We start from the raw sequence: 27,692 nt of genomic DNA, 5'->3' as shown, positions 1-27,692 counted from the left end.
CCGTTCTTCCTTAGCAGATACCCCATTTTGACGTGTTTTGGTTCCAATCAGCTTCAATCTGAACTGAGAAAATGAAGGACTTGTCTGCATTTAATGATACCCAGTGCTAGAATTGTTTAATGCTTTTTTTTAAACTGTCTTTTAAAGTTAGTTTTTTATTGCTGTGTCTCAGTCTATAAATAAATGCATGCAATTACTGCATTTTAATCCTCAAAACAATATTGTGGGGTATGTTAGACTGAAATGCAGTTACTTTCCTACAATCTCTCATAGTCCAACTGCAACTCTGGCTCTGGAAACTCCATTGTTCTTCACTTTTCAGAACCAATCCAGTAGTATCTTCCTCTCTTTCTTGCCCTTTCCCATCTTTACTACCTGTGACTGACTGGGGTGGTGGGGCAAGTATATTGTGGTTATTCAGCAATTGATTCCCAACCTCCTTACACAACCAGTAATATGACTAGTGTGAAGTGCTGTTGTGGTGCACTTGATGTACTTTGACTGGTCCAGGGACAGAGAATCTGGAGAACAAGCTGTTCCCATATTAAACTACCCTCTAGTTATGATTTTCATCTATGGCCCTTCTCTGGGTGCTTCAACTTTTGGAAGTTAGGTGGGTAGCTGCTTGAAAGAGAGCCTTTCTTGTGGTGGCTATCGTATTGTCGAATTTTTCGGGCATCAGCATCAATAGCTTGGCTTCTAAAAGATAAAAGCCTTGTTTATCTAAAAGATAAGTTTGTCCAGTTTGCCTGGGGTTTTGACAGTAAGTTAAATTCTGTGGCCTATGGCAGGGTAAAAACATCTTAGTGTAAAAATGTTGAGTTCAATGGCACTTATACCTAAGTAAGAATATACTGTATAGAATTGCAGCCTTAAAATGGTCTTCATTAGTACTCTGAAACAGATACATAGAAAGCATGATCTCAAGACCCAGTAATGTTTTACTAATACATTGTTCTCTCTTAATATTATTAATTGCATATTAACTTACTTCAGTGTACTGTAAACCTTTATCATCTGTAAACCATTCCTTCCATATAAATTACCAGGAAATAGGCAATGCCATCTGGTGGTTGATACTGATATTTAAATGCAGCAGCCAAGGGACCCTAGATTGCATGATATGCTAAAAATGATAGGTATGTATTGCCCCACTTTCCTTCATCTCTCTAACCCAGACTTGCCTGTATTCTAACATTTCTTGTGAGTGCTATTGGCCCCTAATACTTTCAGCCTCCTTGTTTTATGTCATCTGCTAATTTTCTATATTATAGAAAATCGAGAATCTATAGCAATCGACCCAAGCTCTCTATTTGACAGCAGCTCCTCTCTTCTTTTCCTTCTTCTTCAAACTTATGCTATTTGCTAGAATGGGTGCAGATAGATAGTGATTTTTCCACATTCATCCAGTGGTTTTAATATACTTTACATTCGGGGAGTCATTTCCACATTACCGTATCCACCAGGTTACACGGGAATATTCTGTGTTGCACACACGGTTTGCATGCAACACCATCTTAAGCCTCACTTGAACCAAGAATGTGACCAATAGCACATCCAACATTGCAGGAGAAAATGAGTAGTGATGGACAAGCTATAATTTGGAGAAGCAAAGCACCATTACTGATGTTCTCACTGAGGAACCCCAGCAAGTTTTTCAGAATGCAATTTGCAAACCGCTGCATCCTAGTTGATTCTTTTTTAAGTTTGCAAAAGGATTCAAAAACAGTCAATGCACCTTGCATTTTCCCTCCAAACATAACCTTTAAAAACCACACGGACATATTACGGAGCATTATATTTGACATCTTTGTTTAAAATGGTTGTTTAATTTTTATTAGAGAAGATCCCTCCCTCTTAAAGGGGCTGTTTAAAAACTAGACAAAAATTCCATGTGCATGTCTCCACACATGGGTTGCTTTGGAGAGGGGCCAGTGTCACCATGCAATAACTTTGATAATTTGTGTTGCCATGGTAGTAGTTTTATATGAAAAAATAGAATTAAGTAATTGTGCGCTGCTCAGCAGGCACAACTGCACTGCAAAAGGCAAATTTGGCAGCTACTTCATTGGTCTGTTTTGTTTTTTTCTTTTAAAACATTTACCTTTATAAGTTTAGCCTGTTGCTTAATTCTTCCTGGTTTTATATTCTTTTTCACAACCTCAACTTACTCAATTCTCTCTCTTTTTGGCTTGGACACCCAGGGCAGGGGTGAGTGGAGCAATGCAGGAGTCCAGTCTGCTAATAAAGTGGAGTAGGAGAGTCATAAGGAAACAAGCCAATGAAACATTTTCTTTTATAGAATGAGATCATAATTCAGTATGAGCAAATGAGAGAACCAACCTACTTTGAGGATCCCATGAGATACATAATTATCACAAAAGCGTTACGGCTCGCAATTTATATGAAGCCAGAGTTTTGTCCAATCAAAGTTTCCCTAAATATAAGACTTGTTATAAATGCTCAGTGTGGTTGCCACCTCTTCTGTGGTTGCTTCCACATGGGTAGAGAGCCACGCAAAAGGTTCTGCTCCTGTGGCTCCTCTAATCACACATTTAGCCTGCTGTACAAGTAATGCATCTTCCAGGGCATCATATGCCACATTAACTGTTGGATGAAACTGGGAGAACATAAGAAGCTGCCACATGGCAAGTCTGTGCTGATTGACAGCATCTCTCCAGGAATTTCAGACAGAAATATTTCCTAGTCTTCCCTGTAGTTGCCAGGAACTAAAACAAAGACCTTCCTCAAGCAACGCATGTGCTCTTCCACTGAAGTATGACCCTCTCACTAGTTAAGGTACTTCATAAGTTAGCAGAAAGGAGCAGTATGTAGGCTGGGAGAACCCACACAACACCACCAGACCAAGACAATTTTCTGTCTGAGGACAAGACCAGCTGCACTTCATGCACAAGGGCCAACTTGACTAGCAGTTGACACTTACTTCGACATTGAGAATACAACTGTTTCCTTCCAAACATCTAAGGGCAATAAAGAGTTCTTCAACAGAGGGGAACAGGTGGGTGCCTTTGGAAGAGCAGCTGGGGGCTACCACTATTGCCCTGTCCCCACAAATCTGCCACCCTCACTCATCCTGATGGTATGGCTTGTTAGAATTCCTGCTCCATGATTGCAGTCATGGGATTGTTATCTGTCACATGATGATGTATGTTTTGACTCCACAGAGTGGGAAGTGACGGAGACAGGATGTTTGTGTTACTGTGTTTCGTGAAGTGGGACTATTGTCCTTTGTTTTTTCTCTTTGCTGTCTGATGCTAGAAAGAGAGGGAGCCATGTTGCAGGGCTCCGTGTGTGTTTATATGTAAATAAAGTAGATTAGCCAAAATGCTGAGTTGCTGAGGTCTGTTACACAAACTGCGAACACTCTGCGGATCCCTAAGTGTGCCGACGCCTGTTGGCATCGGTTGCTGTGATGTTCGGGCTGAAGGAAGCTTTTGAAGCTCCCGAACGAATGACCAGGAGGGAGAGAACATGCCAGTCGGGCATGTGTCTGTGTGTCTGCCAGGGTCCTACTTGAGAGTAGGACAAGCTCCTGACATGGCTATCTCCTCTCCACTAACTCTGCCTTCAGTATTGGGTTTTTTTTAAAAAAAATTTTTTTTGGCATTATTAACAATGTCAATTATTACTTGGAATTTTGTAGTAGATGTGTGATCTCAGATAGGGAATTCCTGCTGGGCTACTGCTTAGCTCCCCATTATGAGATGGGCCTGAAGTGATAACTATGTGAGGATGGAAGGAAAGGGGGGGAGTTCTGTATCTTTCACGGTGGTGTAGAATTGGAATTTTGGCAGCTTTAGCATTTTTCACCCTAGCACAATCAATTGTGCCTGGTAAAATACTTGCTCTTTTGTACAACTATTACTTTTCAGGGACTCCTCCCCCAACTCCCTTGTACAACTTGCAATAAGGAAACAAACAGTCTGAAGATCCCAAATTCATTAGTTGAATTGGTATATGACAGCCTCTTAGATTGCTTCCTCTACCATCCATGTACATAGAGAGGGATCTTGGTGCTGCAGAGTTACAAGATGGCTAGTTTCTTCTCCCATCCCCATTTCTCCCCGCCCCCGTGCATGCCCCCCATCTCATTTAGCTCACTTCCTCCACTCCATTAAAGTTTGGAGTTTGTATTCCTTGATGAAGTGCAGCATATTCCCACAATAGCCTTGTGTGCTGAGTGCCCATGTATATATAGGGCTCTGTTATTCCTTCTGGCAATCCCTTCGTGTGTTGGTGTTTCACCCACACATGGAAGGATCATGCCACATGTATTTTTCAAACTGGCTACCTCAAACTGTACTCAGCTCCCTGCATACCCTTGAAGAATGCAGCAAATAGAGTATTAAAAATAAACCCTCCGGCTTCCAAACCTACTTTTCAGAACAAGGGGTGGCAAGATGCCACCTGAGGGTTGGAATGCCATGTGGTAAGTTTTCTGAAAGAGAGAAAATAAGAAAGCAAAACTAAATGTTCTTGTTTAGAATCTGGGTCTCTTAATTTTTATGAACAAGTTTCCTAACCAAATGGTCCAGGTATTAGATTTGAATTGTTTTTGTAAAGCAACTTTATTCCCAGTTTGTGTTGCATTTGGCAGCCAATTGCTGGAGAGAAGCAGTTTTCAGCAGTTTAATAGAGACTTCTTGCCTGTAAAATTGGATTGATCCTAGAGCATACTCTAGTATTTTGACTAATTTGTGTATTTTAATAGCTCTGCCTGTTTGGAACTCTAGCCTTAATGGTTTACCTTTACAGTTATACTTGCTGACATATTAACTTACTGATGTATCAGCACGCCTGTCCTTTGCACCATTGCATTATATGGCTGCAATCTGGCAATCCATTTCTCAAGTTTATATGTCAGTAGTGGATGGGAGTCCCGTTTTCTGCCCGAGAGTGTTCTTTCTGTGCCACCCCTGTTTTATCACCAAAGAGGATGCAGCTTGCGAAGAGTTCCATGGCATCAGAGAACCTCATGGGTGCCATGGAGTCGCTGGATGAAGGTGCATGTCTTTTGGGAAAACTTTAATCAGAAAATTGTATTCACGTTTTCCAATAAATCTTGGTAAATTGAGGTTCTTTAAATGTATGTTCTATCTCAAAAGTGCATCAGAGGTTTTTGGGCAGCCTTTCACTTAGATGTGCAGATAATGACCAGGCAATGAACTTGTGTCACCCAATATTTTTTTATACTCCTGTAAATGAAAGTTGATTAAGGGCTCATGAGAATTGGCCATTTGGCTACTGTGATACTCTTGAAACCTTAAAATAAAATGATTCAAATGCACTCTTATGTGAGAACTGTTTGGAAACTGAAATTGGTTTAAGAATGTGAGACTTGGCCCCTCCCAACCCTACTTTGCCCTTATAATCTCTTCATCCCACCCCAGTAAACCCTACTGGAGAGGTCCCATGGGGAGAAGTTGATGGGGCTCACTCCAAGGGCAGATTCCACCCCACATGCACTCCTCACCTCAATCCCCAAATTTCCCCCTGTAGCCTCTTTACATCCCCCCAGAGGGACTGAGTGCAGCAGCTCTGATCCACGAGATCCCAGACGAGGGTAGTGTGCTTGAAGAGAGGCTGGGGATGGAGAAGAGTGCTTGGGAGGGGAGCAGTCTACTCCAGCTTGGATCAAAATCTGAATTAGGGAAGAGTTTTTGAGGTTGGTTTTATTGAGCCCCTGAAATTTCTTTCAGAGCCTGCACCTTTAATGCATGGTATGCTAGATTAAGTGATTGAGTTGGTAATTCCTAGTGTTCATTGTCTGATAAACATCTACTAAAATGCAAGACTATTGCTATTATAGCAGTGCATATTATAGCCATTCTTTCCTATCTATCTAATCCCATTGGTCCTTCTAGAGGTATGGACTGTAACATTTATCAGTTCCATAGAGTTCTGAGTACAGTTCGGGAGAACTTCTTGGACTGTGCCTTGGTAGTAGATTTGCCACAGCCAGTTAAGCCAGTAATAAACTGGCAGTGAAGTGAAAAGTATATCTCAGAAAAAGTACTATGTAGCATGAATATTTGGTGGTACAAATACTGTTCCACCATGCTGACCCAACATCTAGAGGACACAAGGTTCTACTAGGCCCAGAGATGTACCTGAGCTCCCTTGCGCCCTTGGCAAAGAGATGTGGCTAGCCAGAGCAACAGGAGAGCATCCCAGGGAGCCTGCCGATGGGCAGGTGAGCTTCAAGCCACCTGGAACCATAGTGGAGAGGTACAATTTTTGTGTCTCCCTTGGCCTTTGCCCTTGGCAGGGGCCAACCTGGCCAATCCCTGGGTATGCCCCTGACTAGGCCCTTCAGACAAGTAGTTTGGTCTCCATGTGTGTTGCTGTGGGAAAACAAGTAGCACACCACAGCAAAATGGGTCATGGTAATCCATGGCTAACAAAAGCAATGGCAAACTGGGTAGTGATGATCCACAAAAATGACTGTCTGCGAGTTCCCGAATCAATTCCTGTTATTTCAGAATGCCTTCATAAAGCCTTAACAGCATAGTGTATCAGAATGGGTTGGCAAAGGCAGCCTATATTCAACAAAAGACAGATGTTTGAAATAAAACTTGCAAGTCTTTGTGTATGTCATATTTAAATAGTTGATGGTGGGATTTAGTCCAGCTCTTCATTTTGCTTGCTGGCTGCTCTTTGGATCTGGCTTTGGGTAGCTTCTGAGCCTGTGCTGATGACTGTGCTGACATTCGGACATGGCATTCCAAGTTTCTGTCTTTTGTCCTAGTCAGTCTCGGCTCCTGGTGGGGCACTGAGCCAAAGCCACATGCTGTCTTCAACACACATTTCTGGATAGGCATGGCTTTCTAGTTGCCAAATCCCAAGCCCTCTAGTATAACATCTTCATTGTTTGATTATATAAGGACAGCATGTGGGTCAAGGTTGTGGTTTCATTGCCCATCCTTCCAAATGTCTGACTCATGTACAAAATGTGTCCCCCCCCCGATCTTAGACCAAGCATGGAAAAGCTGCATCCCTGTTTTGGTGACAAATGTCCACCAGTGAAATAATCTAGACTAGGTCATGATGACCTTAGTTGTGGCATTGTGGCTTTCCAGGACAGTGGGATCATAGCTTGCTCTGTAACTTTTTGCATGTACATAATCAACATTTTTTGTTACCATTCTGTGTAAGAAAACAGCAGATATAAATGTCCTGATGGTGACTTTTGAGTTCAGAAAAGAACTAGTTTATATTCTCCTGGAATATAAATGAAATATATATAATGGAAGCAGCTCTTGCGTTTGCTGAAAGGCATGTCTAGATACAATCCACTGTATTCAGTCATAAGTTCCAAAACTGTGGACCTGCTTCTTTGAGCACTTACACCCTTGATATTCAACTGACCTTCTGATTTTCTTTCCACTATAGATTTATGCCTACATCTTTGAAAACATCAAGTCCATTCAGTTGGAAGCTTTGCTGCTCTCTGTGCTGAGCATTGTGATTCTCGTTCTTGTTAAAGAACTGAACGAAAAGTTTAAAGGGAAAATCAAGGTGGTTCTTCCTATTGATTTGGTTTTGGTAAGTATAAACACAAGCACTGTTTTGCACTTCTCAATCTGCTGCAGCCGGTGGTGCTCATTGTTAATGCAATGCAGGGAAAATATTTATGGTTTTGCCATTTAGATAATGGTGTGACCAGTTTAGATAAATTCAGGTGTACTGTTTCTCGGAAAAGTTTGATAGAAGTATAATATTAAATAAATACCGCACAAAGGAAAATGGCAACTGACTGGCTTCAGTTGTGAGGTTTAAAAACATTGTTTGGGCTCATTAATTGTAGTCATGCAACCTTCTGGTGTCTCAGCTATGATGTTTAGTTTTTGTAATGCCCAGCTGTTTTTCAAAATGGTGTAGTAATGAGGTATATTGGCCTACTGTCTTTATAGTAAAGAATTCTGGGATTGTGCTTTGTAACTGCATACTGTGGCTCTGATGCAAAGAAGCCTTACAGGTGTGGGAGCTTGATTCAAGATCTCAACCCCCCCCCCAAACCCCTCCATTAATCTCAATGGATGAGGCCTCATTAGCACACCTTAATGTGAGCTGATTGGGTATTTCTGTATTAATAGGGTCTGCTTATAGATACATAAATGCCTTGTGTGCATAGGAGTACACATTTAGGACTCTGAATCTAGATGTGTACATGTGCCAGATGAAAACATATAGGGCAGGGGTGAGGAACCCCCGGCCTGGGGACCAAGTTGGGCACTCCAGGCCTCTCTATCTGCCCTTGGAGTTCTCCCCAGGCCACACCTTACTGGCCCTGCTTTGCACCCCAAATGCCGTTGCCCGACTGAAATGTGTCCTTGGATGCTGATAATCTTCTTACTTATCTGGATGGAGGATAGAGAGGTATGTTTGAAGGGTGCTCCTCACCTTCATTTCAATATACCTGAGATGTGTGGGAACACACGCTCTCTTAATGTAGGGAAATTGCATCCCCTTCCTTTTCAATACACTCCATGCTTCTCAACTGTTAATTCAATGTAATAACCGTAGATAAATTGAGGGTGTGTAGAAGAGCCAATATTCACATAGCTTCTGTTTAGCTATATGCTATCATGTAAACCCAACTATACGTGAACATAGGCAATCGCCATCTGAGAAGAAGCTGACCCAATGGTCTCATCTCTGTAACTTAACAATATTGCTTCTATTCCATTGGTTCCACTCATATTGTTCTCTGAAGAAGTGAGCCCAGTGCCAAAAGAAACATAAAGATTTCTTTAAAAAGTGTGAAATGTTTATTGCCTTCCTCCTCTAAGTCTTTGTTGTTGCTTGACCAATAGATAGTTGCTACCTCTGCTGCCTGCTACTATGCTGATATGAAGCACAGCTATGGCATGGAAGTTGTGGGACATATTCCAGAAGGGTAACGTGTTCTTTATATGCTTGTATGTATTGATACATAAATATGTATATTCGGTATGTTTTGCATTTTTGCATTTTAAAATCATTATTTGCATACCCTCATCCCGTGCAATAAAATGGTCAGCAGCTGAAAAATGAAAATGAAACCATGAATTCTGCCTTAATAAGGATGATAAGAACAGAGTTGATTTTCAGAAGGCTGATTTACTGAATAGGGAACCTATGTAGAACCAGACATCAGATACTGGGGATCTGTGGGTCGTATGCAACGAAGCACCAAGTTAAAATCGTTTAGCACTATATTCTTGTTCTGCTGGTGAAATGTTTTGCACCAGCAGAATGTAGCTGCATAAGATAATGCACAAGCAGGTTGCTGGTAACTTTTTTGCACAACAAGTTATGGAATCTGTTGCACAACAAGCTTCTGCTAGCGCAACTGTTATATTGGTGTCCTGTGTTGCACAACATTAAACTCATCCACTTGCTAGCAGACTGAGAACACTGTGTAGGTAATGTAGGTCCAGTTCTTCTGATGAATATGAATGCTGCTTTATTTTGTAGAATAAGAACCACAAGTCCTTTGCTGTCTGATTCTGTCCCCTATTTCTTTCTAAAGCTGCTACTGAAGACTAAATTGACACATCTATTTTTATGTTGACTGGTTTTTACAAACTGAATGTCCAGCCTCTTTTTATGCCTGGGCTTGTGGGACTACATGTAGTCATTTTTCAGATGATCAAAATCCGGAAATACTAAACTTGTGGATTTAAAGAGGGAAAGGGTGTCTGTGGTCCTAGCAGCAACCTCCATAGGCAGCCACTCCTTTGAAATCAGAGGTTAAGTATTCAAGTTGTATGAACTTAAGCTCTCACCATGTGATTTGGGGATCCTACCAAGGAGGCAACCTATACACATACAATTTGCATATGCATATCTGTTCACAAACAAATTGGCCATGTGCGGAGGTCCAGAATAGTGGCCATGATGCCTCCTCCTGCTCACATATTTGAGATTTTTGCTAACCCTCTGAATAAGGGCTACAGCTGGTTGGCATCAGTGCTTGTTTTCCAAGGGTACTCAAGGGCACACAGCACTGGCACCATTTTTTTCTAGAATAAAAGCACTGGTTAAAAGTGTGACACTTACTGAAACAACTTCATGGTGACTAAAGGCACCTTTCCCCCCCTGGAGGAAATGCACTGATTGTATTTATGTGAAATGTAGAGATATTGAGAAGAAGCTTTGATAAGCTATCTGAGGCAAAGACCTTCAATATGTATCATTTCAGTACATCAGTGCAGCTTTGTTAAATAACAGCAAGCCAGACAGCACATTTTGGTATTTGGTAGACTTTGTAGCACTGAAGAATGCAAATCCTTCCTAAAAATGACCCTTCTCAAACTAAACTTAAAATTGAAAAGCTGGAATAGACTGTGATTTTGTGGCTATAAAATGAGGAAATTCCATCAGAATTGAGATTTCTGTGCCTACCCTGAATTAATGGGAACTTTTCAGTTCACAGTTTTGATTTGATACTGGCACATTTGCCTTCTAATGCATAACACCCTCCACCACATAGGATTGTCCTTACTTTTACAGCATACCACTGCCAAGATCTCCACCCATGAATATCCTCCCTGAAGTCATCACAGAGGCATTTGGAGTAGCATTGGTTGGTTATGTAGCTTCACTAGCCCTCGCCCAGGCCTCTGCTAAGAAGTTCAACTACTCTGTGGATGATAACCAGGTAAACGTTTGTACACTGTTTTCTGCTGATGAAACTTTGGTGAACATGCTATAAGTAGAAACCTACCAGGATCATGACATGCTTTCCGTGGTCTTACAATTAGTCTTAAGGTATAATTGAGAAAGAATTCGGTATAATTGAGAAAGTTGGTTCAAACTATGACATTTTTTTCCAGACTAGGTTCTTGGGTTATGCTAGGCATGCCAGGAAGCCTATAAACCCTGCTGCAGTGATGACCTTATTTCCACACAGCTAGTGACTTTACACCTTACCATGTCCCTCCTGCCATCTCCACCCACTCTGGATAAACTGTTGTGCTTTCTGTAGGCCACAGAGATAGGCCAATGTCCATTCTCAAGACCTTCAGCTCCAAAGTCATGTGAATTTACAATATTATATTAAAGGGCTATTGATCACTCTTGCATTGTTCGGTATCCCAAGGGAACCTCTAAACGACCAGTGAAGAAACCATAAGGGTATGCAGGCATTGGGAGGGAGGGGAAGGATTTGTAAAATTATTGATTTAGAATGTTTCCCAGCTTTTGGCAAAATGTTCTCAAAGTCATTTGCATAGCGAAAAGTAGCTTGCAAACAGATTTAAGCAAATTCGCTTACAATCTGAGCATGTGTGGGCTTTTCCATGTAGATCTTCCACTGCTGAACAAGAGAACAGATTTCCTCACTTTACACTGGATAGTTATGCAGATTCTGGTTTTGGAAAGCAACCCCCACCTCGAATTTGTCAGATGCTCCTATGACCCTAAGATTAAGTGTCTCAAGCTCTGCCCACTGAGCCCACAATAGCAAATTCGGAAATGGGTCAGATAATATCCAGGCCAGGGGGATAGGGCTGCTTCTGCAGTTCTTTTGTTTTAGTAGTAGTGGATAGAAGACAGTGGATAGAGAGCATTTCTTTTTTCTCCTTCTTCTGCAACGCTTGAGCTTGGGTGGGTCACCCAGTGAGACTGATGGGCAGTGAGCTTAGAACAGGCAAAACAATTTATTCACACAATGCATGATTAACTTGCGCAAATCACAGTAGCAGCTGGCAGGGTGTCAGGGCTCGTCTGACCTCCCATCACCACTGTTGCTGCAGTTTGCCAGGAGAGAGACAGAGAAAGGTGCGGTGGCCGTGAGGGTGGTGCAGTGCAAGCCAACCAACCAGTGAGGCCAATCTGGCTTTCCTACTGGTATGTTTGCACTACACCAACCTAGCAGCTACTGTCCCTTCCTGGTAGCCCACAGTAATTGTAGGAATGAGATGCCAGTTAAGCATGGCCCCAGTGAAGGCCGCTGGTTTACACAGCTTTAAAAGGGGATTAGACAAAGAAATTCATGAAGGGCAGGCCTATCATTGGCTATTAACACAGCTATATGGAACCTCCAAGTGCAGAGGGAATGTGCCAAGGAATACTAGTTGCCAAGGGTGTTGCCTTTAATCCCTGTTGGTGGGCTTCACAGAAGCATATGGTGGGCCACTGTTGGGATACAGGATGCTTGTTGAGATGATCCAATCTAGCAGGACTCTACTTTGGTTCTTATGCTCTTTCCCCCAAAAACTTTCCAGGAGTTCTTGGCTCATGGCCTCAGCAATGTGATCCCATCCTTTTTCTTCTGCATACCCAGCGCAGCAGCCATGGGCCGTACTGCTCTCCTATTCAGCACTGGAGCAAAAACACAGGTAACTCTATTTATGTTGTCAGGGCAGAATAGAAATATTGGCTGTTGTACTCGCATCTCCTGCACTGCAGTGTAATTAATGCTGAAAATGAGGTGTGAGAGCCTTCGTAACCATTCAAGGGAATGTTGTAGGCACAGGTGCCTGCTACATTGGCAGAAGAAAAGGGAAAGGAAGCAAGCTTAACTCTCCTAAGATGCTTCAGAAAAGTAATACCGACCAATCAAATACAGGGGCAATGATCCTAGAATGAAAATATATTAAGAGCTGCCTACACTGAACTGATGCAATGGATTGTCTAGGTCAATCTTGCCTTCCCTTACCTGATGGCCTCCAGATATTATGTACTGCAACTCCTATAATCTCTTATCATTGGCTGTGCTGGTGTGGGCTGATGGGAGTTTATGGGATACCAGGCTGGGGAAGGCTGCCCTATCCTAACCAGCAGCAGGTCTCCTGGCAAAAAGTCTCTCCCAGCTCTTCTGCCTTTGACCCTCTAAGTGAAGATGCCAGCTGATGAACCTGGGATCTTCACCTTACCTTTAGCACATGTTCTTTTCTACAGGTCTACATTTCCCAATGGAAAAAAGAGTAATGTTTAAACTATCTTACAATACCTAGCAAAGATATAAATATAACCTTAAGGTTAACAGTCAGAGTGTTGGTTTCACCTTAAGAAAATCAGACTAATAACTGCTGGGCAGTAAGAGCCTGCCTCCAATTGTATTGATTGTCTCTGCCTACAGTCCACAAGAAGTCTTGTGGTGCTTTGAAACCCTAACCGTTTTTATTATGGAATAAGCTTTTGTGGACTTGAGTCCGTTTCATCAGATGCATCGTGTAATCTTCAGTTGCAGGTGTATGATACATAGGGGATAATGGGATTTGTAAGGAGTGACATCAGATGAAAATGAAATGCAAAAAGTAGCCATTCAGTTAGAACATGTGTGGAATAAGTGCTGTGATCCCTTCAAACAGCAGTAAAAGGTGATAAAACAGCCTGCCCACACTACCAAACTGGAAGTTTCTGAAGCGAGGTTGTCATGTTCTGTGGGGGAAGGGAAATAGTACTTGCCCTTTCCTGAGACACTGTCTGTGCTCATTTCGAAAGTATCTCTAGACCCAAGCAGCTGATGTCTTCCTTCTTTTGATGAAGGCCAAAGAAAACCAAACCAAAACTCTTACCCATTTGTACTGACCAGCGAATGCTTTGATACGTAAGGGCGTATGATCAACCACTGGAGCTATCCATAGAAAATATCAACGGAGACAAAAGCAAATGACAATAGTGATTTTAGAGGCTAGACACAGACACTAAACACACACACAAAAGTCCCTGACAAACCAAACAGTCCTTTGTTTTGGGAAACAAAACTGATCTATTCCATGCCTATCTCAAGCCAAGTCTAGTCATCAGACTGACATAAAATAAGCAAAGCAAAGCAACAAATACAGGCAAAAAAAGTTCCCACCCAATAAGAATCACAGGTCCAATCAGGAGAGTAATACGTACAAAATAGAGAATATTTAAAAATCATGCAGGTCATGGTATGGCTAAGAAACAGATCCAATCACTCCCCACAAATTGGTCTCCACTCAAACAAATCCTGCGGCAATTCACCATTAGACTGGAACAACGTCTTATGAGAGATGTGTGGCTATTGCTGAAAGTAGCTTCTCTGCTCCTCTTCTCCTTCTCTTCCTCCCGTTGTGCAGTAAAACGGAATGAATGACACAATGGTACCATGTTCCAATTTTTCTGCACTTGTGCCACTTTATTAGTGCAGAAACTAGAGGTGTGGTGTCACACATTCTCATTTATATGCAAGAAAAGGAAGAGATTGAGGTGGATAGTTGGGAGCATTGCTGTTTTTAGTGCCAGTCCTGCATCTTTTGTAATGTGTAATTGCAGTATTAGATCCTTGAGGACAAAATAAAGGCTTCTTAGAGATCCCTCCATGTAGAATGGGGGGAAAAACTGCATGGGCAACTTTCTTAATGAAATGCAAAAGATTCAGAAAGAAACAGCAATCCATGCATACTTGCTTGTTCTCCACTGCTGGATGCTGGAGCCTTGTGTTCAAATTCCCAGTGACTAGGTGACCTTCTGCCAGTTGCTCTCAGCCAAACTGGTTTCATAGGATTGTTGTGAAGAGAAGCCAGAAACGTATGCCACTCTGAGATCCTTAGAGGAAGTTGGGATAAATAAAGCAATCAGGTTTGAGAGGAACTTGGGAGGAGACAAGTGATGGAACAGAGTGCCTAAACATTCCTCCAGCTACCACTTCCTTGCCACAATTCCCCCCTAGGAGAAGCTGCCAACCAACAGGTATGTGGATGACACGTAGTCCCATCCTAAATCTCATTGAAATCAGCGTGACTTGGGTGTGGATGAACTTCTTCGGATTGCAACCATTGTGTAATAAATGCAGGCACAAAAGTACATTTTCCAGAAGCTCAGTGGTTTCTGCCTGCATATTTGAGATCAAACAGTACCCCCCCCCCCCCCACTTTTGTATATTGTGCATATTGGTATTTGATACATGTATTTGTTCTTTAGGTGGGCTAAGGGTAACCACAACAGGTCAAATCTTAAATTATACTCAGATGCTTCCAATCTGCAGACCATGTGAGAGCCAAAATCCCCTTTCCTAGCTCCTAGAATTTTTATGTGTCTGCAGTGTTTTGTTATGCTCAGCAACTTCGGCAAACCAAGCACTTTCATTTCATTTTAGACATGCTTTAGAATTTGAATAATGTGATTATTTATGCTTCTCCTTTCCAATTGTTTTTAGGTGGCTTGCCTAATATCTTGCATATTGGTGCTTGTGGTCATCTATGCAGTAGGACCAATGCTATACTGGCTGCCCATGGTACAGTTCTTTTTTTAATTACTATTATTTGCGATCATATGATTTTCATAGACTAAACTATTCTTTCTGAAAATGACTGCACCGCCTTTCATTATGATTCCATGATTATTAATGCTCTCATAGAAGGGAGAGAACACACCAGTTTCATGTGCCAAGAACAAATAGGGAGTGGGGAGTCTTTCTTTCTGTTTTGCTTGGATATGAACTGGGTTGCCTGTTTTCGATGGAACGTATTGCAGAAGTTTTGAATCTTTGCACCTAGTGTATAATTTTGCACTAGGTCATAGGACTGGAGCCAGGGCTTCTAGCATGAGAAAGGGGGAAAACCCTTATTCTCCACGCAAGGAAAGAGGCCTTTCTACTGTCTGAAGAAATGAAAGTGGCATATTCACTCACAGCCTGTTCTTGTCCCTGGTTATTATTTTTTGGATTTTAAAAATGCCTGGTATTTCAAAGGCTCTTTGAATTTATCCTTCTAGTTGCCACCCAAATGTATCGTGCATTGCAATTTCAGAATCCACAAAAGGCACGTGTAAGATATTTTGTCTTTGGCATTATTTATATTTGGAGGTGTTGATAACTGTAGTGAAGAGATTTTCCAAACCTATCTTCCCTACACTTATTTCCCCGGACCTCCTCATACCTCCCTTTTTTGTATTCCAGTTCAGTTTGTTAGTTCAGCAAATCCTTACCATTAAACTTTTACCCAATTGTAAACCTTTTTTCATATCTCTTAAAGCATTACAGCTAAAAACCTATTAGTTTCTATCCAACATCCTTCTAAGATTCCTTAATTTTGCAATATTTCTGTAAATAGTCTTTAAATTTCTTCCAGTCTTCTTTCACCGACTCTTCTCCCTGGTCTCGGAGAGGTGTCTTCAGGCTTCCTGGGAATTTGCCAATTAACTTGCCGAAATCTATTTCCCTGAATGTTTGGGGGAAAAATGCTGAATTCACTTCTTGACAAAGGATTCTTTCATTGCAGTGCGTTCTAGCAAGTATCATTGTGGTGGGGCTGAAGGGGATGCTGGTGCAGTTCCGTGACTTAAAAAAGTATTGGAATGTGGATAAAATAGACTGGGTAAGTGAAATTGAATCTAAGGATTCCCCTCCTCCAGGCCTTTTAATGCATGGGATAATGTCCTAAATGCCCCCATTACCAAGTCTTCCCTTTTGTTGCTGTTCCTCAGCCAACTGTGTAGGAATTTACTGAGAGGAAGGTCCATTCTTTTACATATGAATTAAAGTTTTGCCACTGTTTCTTTCCCTTACCCTTTCTTTTCCCTGCTAACAAAGCACTCTTCTCCTCTGTCATGTACTCTCAAGAATCCACCTTCTCATTTGATGTTCTAGGACCAGGAAAGGTCCTAGAACAAATAATTAAGTGGGGTTAAACATGTTATTTGACGAGCTGATGATGTGTTGATTTCTATTAGTTGCCTTACTTGTCTTTATAAAAATACTTTGCCAAAGTACTCTTTGTATATTCTGTAATGTCTTTACCGAACTTTGTTCCTGTCTATGATTTTCCTTTAAAAGCTGGAAGATAAAAAGAAAACCTGCTTCACTCTGTGTCAGGGTGGCATATTGACGTCCTTATTAACAAGAGTTCTGACAGAGAGCCATAACAAACCTCTGAAAGGGTAACTGACAGGTGGGGATATGGTTGTCTTGGCCAGCCTTTCCCAGGCATTTGTGCCTTGTATTATGATTGAAGTGAAGATGTCCCATTGCCAAAGGAGGAACCTTCTTGAAATAAATATTGGTTTTATACTTACAATTGCATTCTAGGTTGGATGTTTAAAACTCCATAAGACTCTCAGTGGAACATCAATAGAACAAGAATGAATTCAGGAAATAGAAACAGTTACATATGATTCTTTGTCACATGCCAAATCTTATTATGTAGAAGCAAATACGTCAGTTCTAAGGAGCTTGCGGTTTAGCCCTTGTGTGTTGAGAAACCTCTACTTGCCTGTAATAGTTGCTATGGTGTCTGGAGAGCCTTATTACAGCCACTGCTATTGCCACCTCTACTTGCTTACTTTTCTTCGACAGCAACATAGGGACACTGCTGTGAGGGATAGCAGGTCTTGTTTTGCCCATTGGGACTGCCTCCCCCTGGGAAAACCCATTCTTTACTGCTGAATTGGAGCAAACCTCAGTTGGGTTTCCCATGGATTGACGTTCGCTCCGATTCTGGGGTAAAGCGTGGGTTTTCCAAGGGAAAGTGGCAGAGCAAATGGAAAACCGCTCAGACCCATGCCTAGAGAGCACGGGACAAGCAGAAAACTGCTCAGATCCTTGCTTTCTCAGCATGGGATAAGAGGAAGTGTGGACCCTAAGAAGGCAGGCAGGTGGGTAGCTCTTTGGCTGGCTGTAGCAGCTATCAAGCCCGTAGTTGCTGCATGCAGATGGGCACTTTGATGCAAGTGAGATCATTGGCCTTTTAGGATTAGGGGTTTGGTTTGAGAACAGTGCTCTCTCAGAAATGTTTTGGAGTTCAACACTCATTGTTGAGAGAAGATCTTCTTTGGGTGGTAAAATTCTCCTTGGATCCAAAGTATTCCTCTCAGCTCCTACCTTTGTTTCCTGCTCTTCAAGATTTGTATAAAGCATTATCCTGCCCTTTTCTTTCTTTTACCCTTGCCTTCTCCTTGGAATTCAGAGTCATCGTTTTCAAAAGCAAGTGCTGAGCTAGCAGTTTTCCCAGGCTGTGTGCTTCAGTGCTATTACAAAGAAACCATTTCATTCCAGACGAGATTGTAATTTCAGTTTGGCTAATTTGTTCTAAGGGATGTGAATTGTGGTATGATTTATGTAGCAACACAACCACTATGGAAGGAACTTGAAATAATCAAATTGCTTCAGCCAGGTACCAATTAGTCATCGGGGGATAATTTTCCATCATTTTGGCTTTCTTTACAACCAACATGATAGAGATGAAAAAGACCTTTTCATCAGTCTTCTTACAAAGCAACTCCCCAGTCCTGAATCCAACCCCCCCCCCCCCCGCTTCTGTTTTCTTCCCTGTACATACATATGCATTTTGCTGGTTTGGGTTTAATGTTTTACTCATTGTTCTCTTCTCAATTTGCACTATAAATCTTACCTTTTGGGAGGAGCAAAACTTCAGCATTGGACCATGCTTGGAAATAATAAGCAAGAGAACAACATTCAGTAAAATTAAGAAGCAGCCAGATCTTTTTACACAAATGCAAAGATGAACAGATTTTAATTTCAAATTTTGTAAAAGGAAACCTTTTGCAATCATTCTCCCCCTTGCCCCCTCCACATTTCAGCACTCTGGTTCAAACCAGTAGAAGTCAATGAGATATCAGAATGTTATGAGATTTCAGTGCTAGCACTGAAGCTGAATATAAAATTACTATTTTTTGAATTAGATTTTTAAGTTTGTATATGTGTATAGACTTGAGAGTGATTGCTCTGCTACAGATTGTAGATATTTGCAGAAATCCTTTGTGAAGTAGTGGTTACAGCATGGGATAGAGTTTCAACCATGAAACTTTCTGGATGATCTCAGATCAGTCACTATCTCTTAGCATAACCTACATCAAAGGCTTTTTTTGTAGGAATAAAATGGGGAACCTCTATGATCCTTGTAGGCATGTTAAGAAAGAAATGTGATCAATAAAATATAACACTTCTCTTTAAAAGTGTGTGTGATACAGATCCGCAAGCTTGGAGTCCTACCATCTAGTGTCACCATCTTGATAAGTGTTTTATATCTTTAAAAAGTCACTCCCACTGATGATGTTCTCCATACACTGCACCAGTGCACTTAAATACACAGATCTCTCACAATGCTATAACAGCCTCTGTAAACAGCAACATGTAAAATAGCTCACTAGGCTCGTTGTCAGGGCTTGAGATCTTTTAGGCTAAAGTGCGTACCAAATCCAACCATTTATTAGTCATGGCTTCTTGGGCTATCAAAGTGTAATTGCAGGTGTGCATTGCTTGACTTCTGTTGTATCATACAAGAAGCATGACTTTTGTTATATCATACAGGAAGCACGATACCACTGCATGTGGTAGGATACCGTATTTTTCGCTCTATAACACGCACCCGACCATAACACACACGTAGTTTTTAGAGGAGGAAAATCCGTAGGCATGCCACCCGTACACATTCCCTCCATAACACGCACAGACATTTCCCCTTACTTTCTAGGAGGAAAAAAGTGAGTGTTATGGTGCAAAAAATACGGTAAATCTGTAACTGTCCATGGTACTGATTTTCTTTATTTTTTTCTCTTTCGCCCCTTGTCCTGCCACTGCTGTGGTCATATTGGTTTTGAATGTTTCTCTAGTCCTTTGACCAGTGCCTAGGAAAAGCCTATGCTGGCTCCTAGTAGTGTGACCAGTGCTGCTACAATAAATGTGTACTTATTTATCCCAAAGAAGAAAAATATTATAGGGTGATCCCTATGGGGAAGGGATATTTTGGACAAAAATCAGCTTGCAGGAAAAGTGTTAATAACCTTTCTTCCCACACACATTTTTGCTAAGTTTGTATAACTAATTCCTTTTTGTCTTCTGTTCTTTTCCTTACAGAGTATATGGGTTAGCACTTACATATTTACAATTTGTTTTGCTGCTAATGTGGGATTGCTGTACGGCGTAGTCTGCACAATACTTATAGTGGTTTTTCGTTTCCCAAGGTGAGACATTCCTACAGTGTTCTCAGAGGCAAACAATTTTGTATCCACAACAGTGAAATATATCATTCTATTGCATTTAGGGCAAAAATACATTACAAACTTACATAGGTTGTATGCCAGTTCAGCTGTCATTCCTACCTCCAAGTAATCATGGGAATTGTAGTCTGTTGAAGGTTCACATTCCTAGCCCATGTCACAGAATGCTCAGAGTATAGGCTATGACTATGCAACCAATTTCAGGATTAAAATAAGCATGATGTAAGGGGGGAAAGGGATTCCAATTCCTATGCTTCCATTGTAAAATGAATATGGGGTCTGAGGATGTTGTTAGCAGGAGCCAGCTGGTAGTTGGGGATGGGTTAATTCCTGTCTTCTGCTCATTGATGCTGCCTTGCAAATGCATCTGGAAAAACTGTCCAATGTCTTTTTTTAGTGTGTACATATAGGTGAACGAATCCTGTTAATTTAACTATTGAGCCCAGTGGCGTAGCGAGGGTTGCCAGCACCCGGGGCAGGGCAAGTGTTGCACCCCCCCACCCCCAGTGAACTGGGCAGCTGGGGTGGGGGCTCACACTGGGGGAGGGCATGTGTGGAGTCCATGTGGAGGGTGAATGGAACCTGCCTCCAACAGGCTGCTCGCCTGCTTCTTCCATCCACCTGACCACTAGACGAACCTGCTTGCTGCCACGCCTCAGCTGCCAGGGCTCAAAAATGTGCACCTGGGGCCATGCCCCACCCCGGGCCCCCTCACACTATGCTTCTGATTGAGCCTGACTTTTTTTTTTAAAGTAGGAGAGCAAGTAGCTATAGAACCCTTTCTATTTTAGCACCCATTAACAAACACAGGTTGTCCAGTGTATGAAGTAAGTAATTTGCAGAATCTGGAACATGTGAATAGCCAGATGCCACCTGGAAAATGTTCACTTTTCAAAAGTTTGTTTTGGCATCTACAGTCACACTGTGCAGTCTTATATATGCTGCTTTCACATATCTGTTATAGAGCAACGACTCTGAGCCTGAAACATATGAAAGAAGTGGAATGCAGATTCAAAACAGAAGCAGATTCTGTAAGTCTTCTTATTCTCTATTCAAAGGGAGTTATATTTCAGCATGGGGGAATCCCTGTCCTCCTCCTCCTCCTCCTCTGTGTTTTGTCCTTGCTGGACATGTGTCCATTTCAACTTCCTTCCTCAGAGTGTATGTGGAGACTGCCTGTACCTATAGCAGCAGGGGAGGGGTGTAGCAGGAGGGACCTGATCTTATTCGTATTGCACACAACCTAATGAGAACCTGGCATCATCTTGGCATTCAGGAGTCTAGGGTGCAGAATGCTTTAAGCGGCATTAAAAAAATGTTGGGAGACATTTCAGACTTCTCAGTTTCCATACATTTATTTCCTGTCCGCTGTGGGGCCTACTAGAAGGCTCAGCCTGAGGGATGGCTCCTGGTGCCACCAGATTTTGCAGAGGAGCATGGAAACCAAGTCTTTTGAGGAGTGGTTGAAAGAGCTGAGTATGTTTCACCTGAAGGAAAGGTTAAGGGGAGGCATGGCTGTCTTCAGATATCTGAAGGACTGCCATGAAGAAGATATTGCTCCAGTGGGCAGAACAAGAACCAAAAGGCGGAAAATTGCAGGAAAGCAGAGTTCACTTAAACATGAGGAGAAACTTCTGCACTTCCTGTGGGGTGGTATTTGGTAGGCTTTCTCTTGGTCGAGGTATTTTACTAGAGGCTGGGTGGCTGCATTGTAGATCTTGCCTTGCATTGAGCAGGAAGTTCTTAGAGCTCAAATGGCCTTTGCAACTCTCACGTCCATTAGTCTATTGTAAAGAATGCTATGTCTGTTGGTTAACAAGCATTACTATATTTGCTAAACTGTTTTTAATTTTAATTCAAAGGAGTCCTTACAACCAGTAAAAATTGTCTCGGTGAATAACCCACTCGTCTTTCTGAATGCTAAGAAGTTTCACATGGACATATTAAAAATAATCCAGAAGGAAAGCACGTGTGCACAGCAGCTACCTGAAGACATGAACAAGGTAAGGCATGCTTCATCATGGAGAGAGGGTTGCTTGTGTTTCTTTCTGTACTTTCGGTTCACGTTTTCATTCCACCCGCTCGCATTACAGAGAGGAAATTCAAACTGTACTGCAGATTCAAAGCATGGTGATTGCACTTTGTGTTTTTTCCAAGAGGAAATGACTCGGGAGTAGAGAACACACTTTAGAACAGAGATAGCTGCTTTATCCCCAGTAAGACTGTTGGCACATCTAACTCAGCAGTCTACACTGACTGTCGGTGGCTCTTCATAGGCTTTATACAAGGATTGGGTCCTGGGTCATTCTCCAGGCATTCTCTATTACTGAGCTGTCAGGTTTGGTCTCTGGCAAATCTAGTCAAAGGAATTAAAATAAGCAGAATAAAACCCTTTGTTGCTTGAGACATAAATTTCTTAACTGGGAAACAGAATCTGGATCTTGCTTGGTATTATTCCCCCTAGAAAAGCTGGTTCCAGGACTCACCACAAAGTTGTTACAGTAAGTCACTGGGCGACTAAGGGCAGCCCTAAACAGATGCCCCTTTTGACAACAGCTGCATTCACCACCCACGGAGGTCTAAAAACTATGGCAAGCTGTCTCCCTAACTGGTGTGGGAGTCTCCCCTGGTTCTGGTACAGCTCCCTAACTGGTGTGGGAGTCTCCTCTGGTTCTGGTACAGCTCAAATAGATGTGCCTCCACCTCCCTCATTCTCTTAGTTTCAGGTAGATGGCTAGGGCAGGTCAGAAGGGCCCTCACACAAACTTGGAGGTCTTTAAGCAGAGGCTTGACAACCATATGTCAGGAGTGCTCTGATGGTGTTTCCTGCTTGGCAGGGGGTTGGACTCGATGGCCCTTGTGGTCTCTTCCAACTCTATGATTCTATTCTATGATTCTATGTATGTGTGCAACGGTGGAGGCTGGCTTGAAAGCTTAAAGCCTGCTGTAGCTACACAGGAGACGGGTTGAGGAAAAGGAAGGAGGACTTGGCCCCGCCATCTAGCAGCTGGTAGCCAGGTGGAGTCATAGATCTAAATAAAAGTGTAGACACGCTGGCCAGCTTCCGTTTTGACTTGAAATGTTCGTTTTGCGGCGGGAGCACCAGCCCACAATGACACCCACCTGAGAGGGGTTTTGGTGTGCTCTTACTGGGGGGAAAAAAGCACTTACCTTGCTACTGACCATCAAAGTTGACAATACAGTATTGGCTGGATGGAGGAACCTTACAGCAAATATGCAGCGGCAAATTTCAGGATTATTAATAGTGGCCACTTTGTCTTGCTCTTCAGAGCATCCCTTTAGTGGCATGGCTGCTTGCCATGAGTGCTGACTGTGCATGGATGATCAAAGGAAAACAACAACAAACAAGCCTGTGATCATGTAAAGCATACTCAATAAACACACGAGACGTAACCGGCAGCGTTCTTAGGGATTAAATTATTTTTTACATATTCAGTTAACGCTGCTGCGTGCATTTCTAAACATACTTTTTGTTTTGACAAACTAAGTAACGAAGGCAGGAGGTGTCTCAGTCCCCTATATGCAAGTGCATGGTTGCTGGTTGACTGGCAGCCCCCACCAATGTCAGCATTCTGCACCTGGGGTTCCTAGCTAATATGCCACCATGGTGCTGAATGAGACAGCCTCTGCCTCTCTCGCAAGCTCCTGAATGTTTCTGGTAATGATTGATTTCCCTCCTTGGATTGCTCTGGTGAGTCTAGCAAGCCAGTACTGGATATTACAGAACCACCAGACACCTCCAGGACTCCCACTTCTCTCAAGCAAACTGACTGTGCAAAGCTACACTGGGACCTCCCATAGTTGAAGGAATTGAAAGCACAACATTATTTATTCCCCCTTCCCACTTAGTAAGGTTGTGTGATATGGCAACACAGAAGCCAATTTCCAGCGCTACAGTAGTGAAGTCCTTCTGTTGATTTTGGTTAGATATGATTGAGAAAGCAAAAGCTTAATTTTTCAGAACAGTGGTCCATCCATCACTCTTAACAAAGACTTTGTTTATATGAATACTCTGTGCCTGGCCATTTCCCCTGCCCCTCCACCAAATCAGCATTTGAAGCTATGGAGTTGATCCAGATTAGAAACCTAGGAGCATGACTCAAAGCACGCCTAAGAAAACAGTGACCTAGTCAGAGCCAGCAATCCAAAAGCCAGTGCTTGGATCCAGGGTAGACCATGTGCCAACTATTAAGCCAGGTAGCTCTGATTCTTGACATGCACACACAGACACACTGCTTGCTACTGAAGCCAAACAAAATAAAAAATGAGTTGTGCACAGTAAATGAAGAATTCTACAAGTGTGATGTGGGTGGGTGGGGTGTCAGTTCAATGAGCATAGAAGAGGATTAGCCAAATTCATGGAAGCGAGATCTATCGATGGCTATTAGCAATCATGGATAAATAGAGCTTCCATGTTCAGAAGCAGTATTCAGAGAAAAAGATACTGCCTTTATGCCTGGGTTCTGGGCTTTCTGACAGCATCTAACTGGCCATTATGGGAAATAGGATTCTGGACCAGAATCTTAAGTCTATCCCAGCAGCATTCTTAATGTTCTTAAGTTACAGAGGCAAATATATGCATAAATGAAGCTGACCAAAGTTATTTTATGGCCCATATAACGTGGCTTTAGTATATATGCTGCTGCTGCCGCCACCGCTGCACTTTCCCCCATCTTGCTATTCTGTTGAGTCATTGCTAGCCAAACCATGCTATGGCAGTACAATAAATGTGTCCTCAGCTCAAACACCTTCCGGGCTCATGTACCCTCTTCTCTCCCTATGCCTTCCCCTCATGTGCTTGAGCCTCTCCCTCTAGTTTGAGGCAAATTTAGGGCCACCCCTAGGTTTATTGTAATACTGTGCATGGTTTTTTAAAAAAAATATATATATAAATGGTTTAGCTATTTTCTGTTGTGGGTGTTACTGTTAGCCACCTTGGGCATTTTTAATGGAGAGTTTGAGTATAAGTGTACCGTAATAAAAAATATTTATTTATTGTTTAATTTACATCACACCCCTTTTAAAGTGAGGGTGTTATTGCTACTGAGGCTGGGTTGTAGTTGCCTCACGAAGAAGCACTGAGTCTCCAGGCCCAGTAAAGAAGCACAGAGTTTAATACAACGGAACTTCAGTTACCTTTGCGTACAGTGGATTTGCAAAACTTTTAAGGCAGCAAAACAAGGGACAGTTCTTTCTCTCATCGCTTCCTTTTTCTATTTCTTACAGTATGAACAGAACACATTGCTCAGCCCATTATCCAATGGAAATTGCCATGGTGAGTTTATCATTTAAGACATAAACACTTGGCGGGCCTTTAGATTACCCCCATCATATTCCAGGACCCATGTCAGTTAAAGTTTGATCAGGAATCAAACTTATCTCACTGCCCCACATACCTTCCCTTTGACATGGCAGGAGGTGAAGGGTCTGAAGATTGTGAATGTATTGGAATGAGTGTGTTGATGTAACTAGGTATTCGAAATGTGTTGTAAAATAAACATGTGGGGCATTTATCAAACGTAGGTGATCTAGATTTCCAGGTTTGCACCACTTTGGAGATCAGTGGAATACCATAAAATTATATGATTGGGCCATATTTCTCCCCCCCCTGGTTCTTTATTGCTTTAGAATCTAAAGTTCAAATGAATACACTTGCCTGTCGACATTGCACCTTTGCACTACAAAAGCTCCAAATTGTGGTGTTGTGCCTTCGTTGAGAGCTTTGTTCTCAATTTTCCGCACACCAGTCGCAGAGAGCTGTTTGTGTGTGCTGTGACTGCAAGACCCAGGACCCAAAACCAAAGCAAGAGCTTCCCATTACATGCAGGGCTTCTCTTGAGTGCAAGACCTAAGAGATGGCAATGGAGAAGGTAGCATGAATGTGCCTGATGCTTACACGTCCAGGCAAGGAGCATGATGTATGTCACTTAGAATCACCCAGAAGGCTAGAGGCAGGCAGGCATGAGTTCTGTAGGATGTACACAAATGGCTGCCAGCTAGGAGGTGAAAGGGAAGACCTTTCCTGATGCCTGACTGGCCAAAGGGTGGTTAACAGGGTCGAAGATGACTTTGCTGAAGCTCAAGTATGGTGAGAGCCAGTATGGTGTAGTGGTTAAGAGCGGTAGATTTGTAATCTGGTGAACCGGGTTCGCATCTCCGCTCCTTCACATGCAGCTGCTGAGTGACCTTTGGCTAGTCACACTTCTTTGAAATCTCTCAGCCCCACTCACCTCACAGAGTGTTTGTTGTGGGGGAGGAAGGGAAAGGAGAATGTTAGCCGCTTTGAGACTCCTTAGGGTAGTGATAAAGCAGGATATCAAATCCAAACTCTTCGCCGCCGCCTTCTTCTTCTTCTTCTTCTTCTTCTTCTTCTTCTTCTTCTTCTTCTTCTTCTTCTTCTTGAACCAGCTCATTATCTCCCATCTATGCCATACATTCAAAGTATCTAGCTACTTTTAACAATCATGGTCATCCCCCCCCCCCCCCAAGAATCCTGGGAAGCAAAGTTTGTTAAAGGTACAGTGGTACCTCGGGTTACAAACGCTTCAGGTTACATACGCTTCAGGTTACAGACTCTGCTAACCCAGAAATAGTACCTCCGGTTAAGAACTTTGCTTCAGGAGAAGAACAGAAATTGTGTAGCGGCGGCATGGCGGCAGCGGGAGGCCCCATTAGCTAAAGTGGTGCTTCAGATTAAGAACAGTTTCAGGTTAAGAATGGACCTCCAGAACGAATTAAGTTCTTAAACTGAGGTACCACTGTACTGAAAGTTCTTAGGAGACCCCCCCCCCCTTTTCTTCTTACAGAGCTCCAGTTCCCAAAGTTCCTTGGGAGGAGGGACTGATTGTTAAACCACTGTGGCAGCTCTGTGAGGGGAATCACAGAACTGTAGAGTTGGAAGGGACCCAAGGGTAATCTAGTCCAGCCCTCTGCAATGCAATAATCAGAGTCCTGGTCTTCCAACTGCCACCCCCTTTCACCTCTGGACAAGAGACTCAGAACAGCATGCCATGTTGCACCCCCCCCCCAGGGGGAGGTCTTCTAACAACCCTCAGGACCCTTAGCAAACTATAATTCCCAGGATTCTTTGGGAGAAGCCAGGACTGTTTAAATTGGTATACTGCTTTAAATGTATAGTGAAAATGGAAGCTTAGCTTGGCAGAGCAGGCTGTCTCTTACTGGGCCTAGAAGAATCTGTCTGTTTCAGTTTCTCATTTTTATAGTCTTATGTTCTCATCTCAACTATTCTGCATCAGTTTTCTGTTTCTTTTTTTTTTTTTTTTAAAAAGGCTTCCCTTAAATTAATCAGTATTTTGTTTATTTTATAAAATGTGTATTCCACTTGATTGTAAAAACAAAGCAAAACCTAAAGTACAAAAAAACTCTCATTTTACTGCTCATTCCTCCCAATTTACATTTTATATGCATTTTTACTCGATAAACACATTTTTTCAACCACTTTCTCCTACAATACTGCATTTTGAATGTTATTTTCTCTCATATATGCATGTTATATACACATTTCTGCACACATTATTTGGTTGGAGAACTGAATTTTTAAAGTTGAAGAAGTAGCTACATTTGAGCTTGCATATTATTTGGGGAAAGTGGAAATTAAGTAGTTTTCATTAAAATGCAAACTCAGCAAATTCTTCCCCATCTCTTGTTCCATGTATTGACTTTTTCATTTAATTGGGATGCTAAGGTGGGGCCCAGGAGGCTTTTTAAGTACA

At 42.2% G+C, this 27,692-nt stretch overlaps 1 protein-coding gene across 5 annotated transcripts in view; it reads left to right on the top strand.

Moving 5' to 3' along the window:
* The window catches only part of SLC26A7 (solute carrier family 26 member 7), an 81,713-nt gene that overhangs the window by 39,026 nt on the left and 14,995 nt on the right, over window positions 1-27,692 (top strand). For all 5 annotated transcript variants that reach the window (XM_081013423.1, XM_081013421.1, XM_081013420.1 and 2 more), the window contains 10 exons: window positions 7,414-7,566; window positions 8,838-8,920; window positions 10,519-10,666; window positions 12,234-12,347; window positions 15,140-15,217; window positions 16,203-16,298; window positions 19,796-19,902; window positions 20,903-20,969; window positions 21,801-21,941; window positions 25,186-25,234. In XM_081013423.1, the coding sequence (XP_080869549.1) occupies window positions 7,414-7,566; window positions 8,838-8,920; window positions 10,519-10,666; window positions 12,234-12,347; window positions 15,140-15,217; window positions 16,203-16,298; window positions 19,796-19,902; window positions 20,903-20,969; window positions 21,801-21,941; window positions 25,186-25,234 (1,036 nt within the window). The remainder of the gene's footprint in view (window positions 1-7,413; window positions 7,567-8,837; window positions 8,921-10,518; window positions 10,667-12,233; window positions 12,348-15,139; window positions 15,218-16,202; window positions 16,299-19,795; window positions 19,903-20,902; window positions 20,970-21,800; window positions 21,942-25,185; window positions 25,235-27,692) is intronic.

The sequence above is a fragment of the Podarcis pityusensis genome (assembly GCF_964106645.2).
Source record: "Podarcis pityusensis genome assembly, chromosome: 7".
NCBI classification, from domain to species: Eukaryota; Metazoa; Chordata; class Lepidosauria; order Squamata; family Lacertidae; genus Podarcis; species Podarcis pityusensis.
This window is presented reverse-complemented; position numbering and strand designations above follow the sequence as displayed.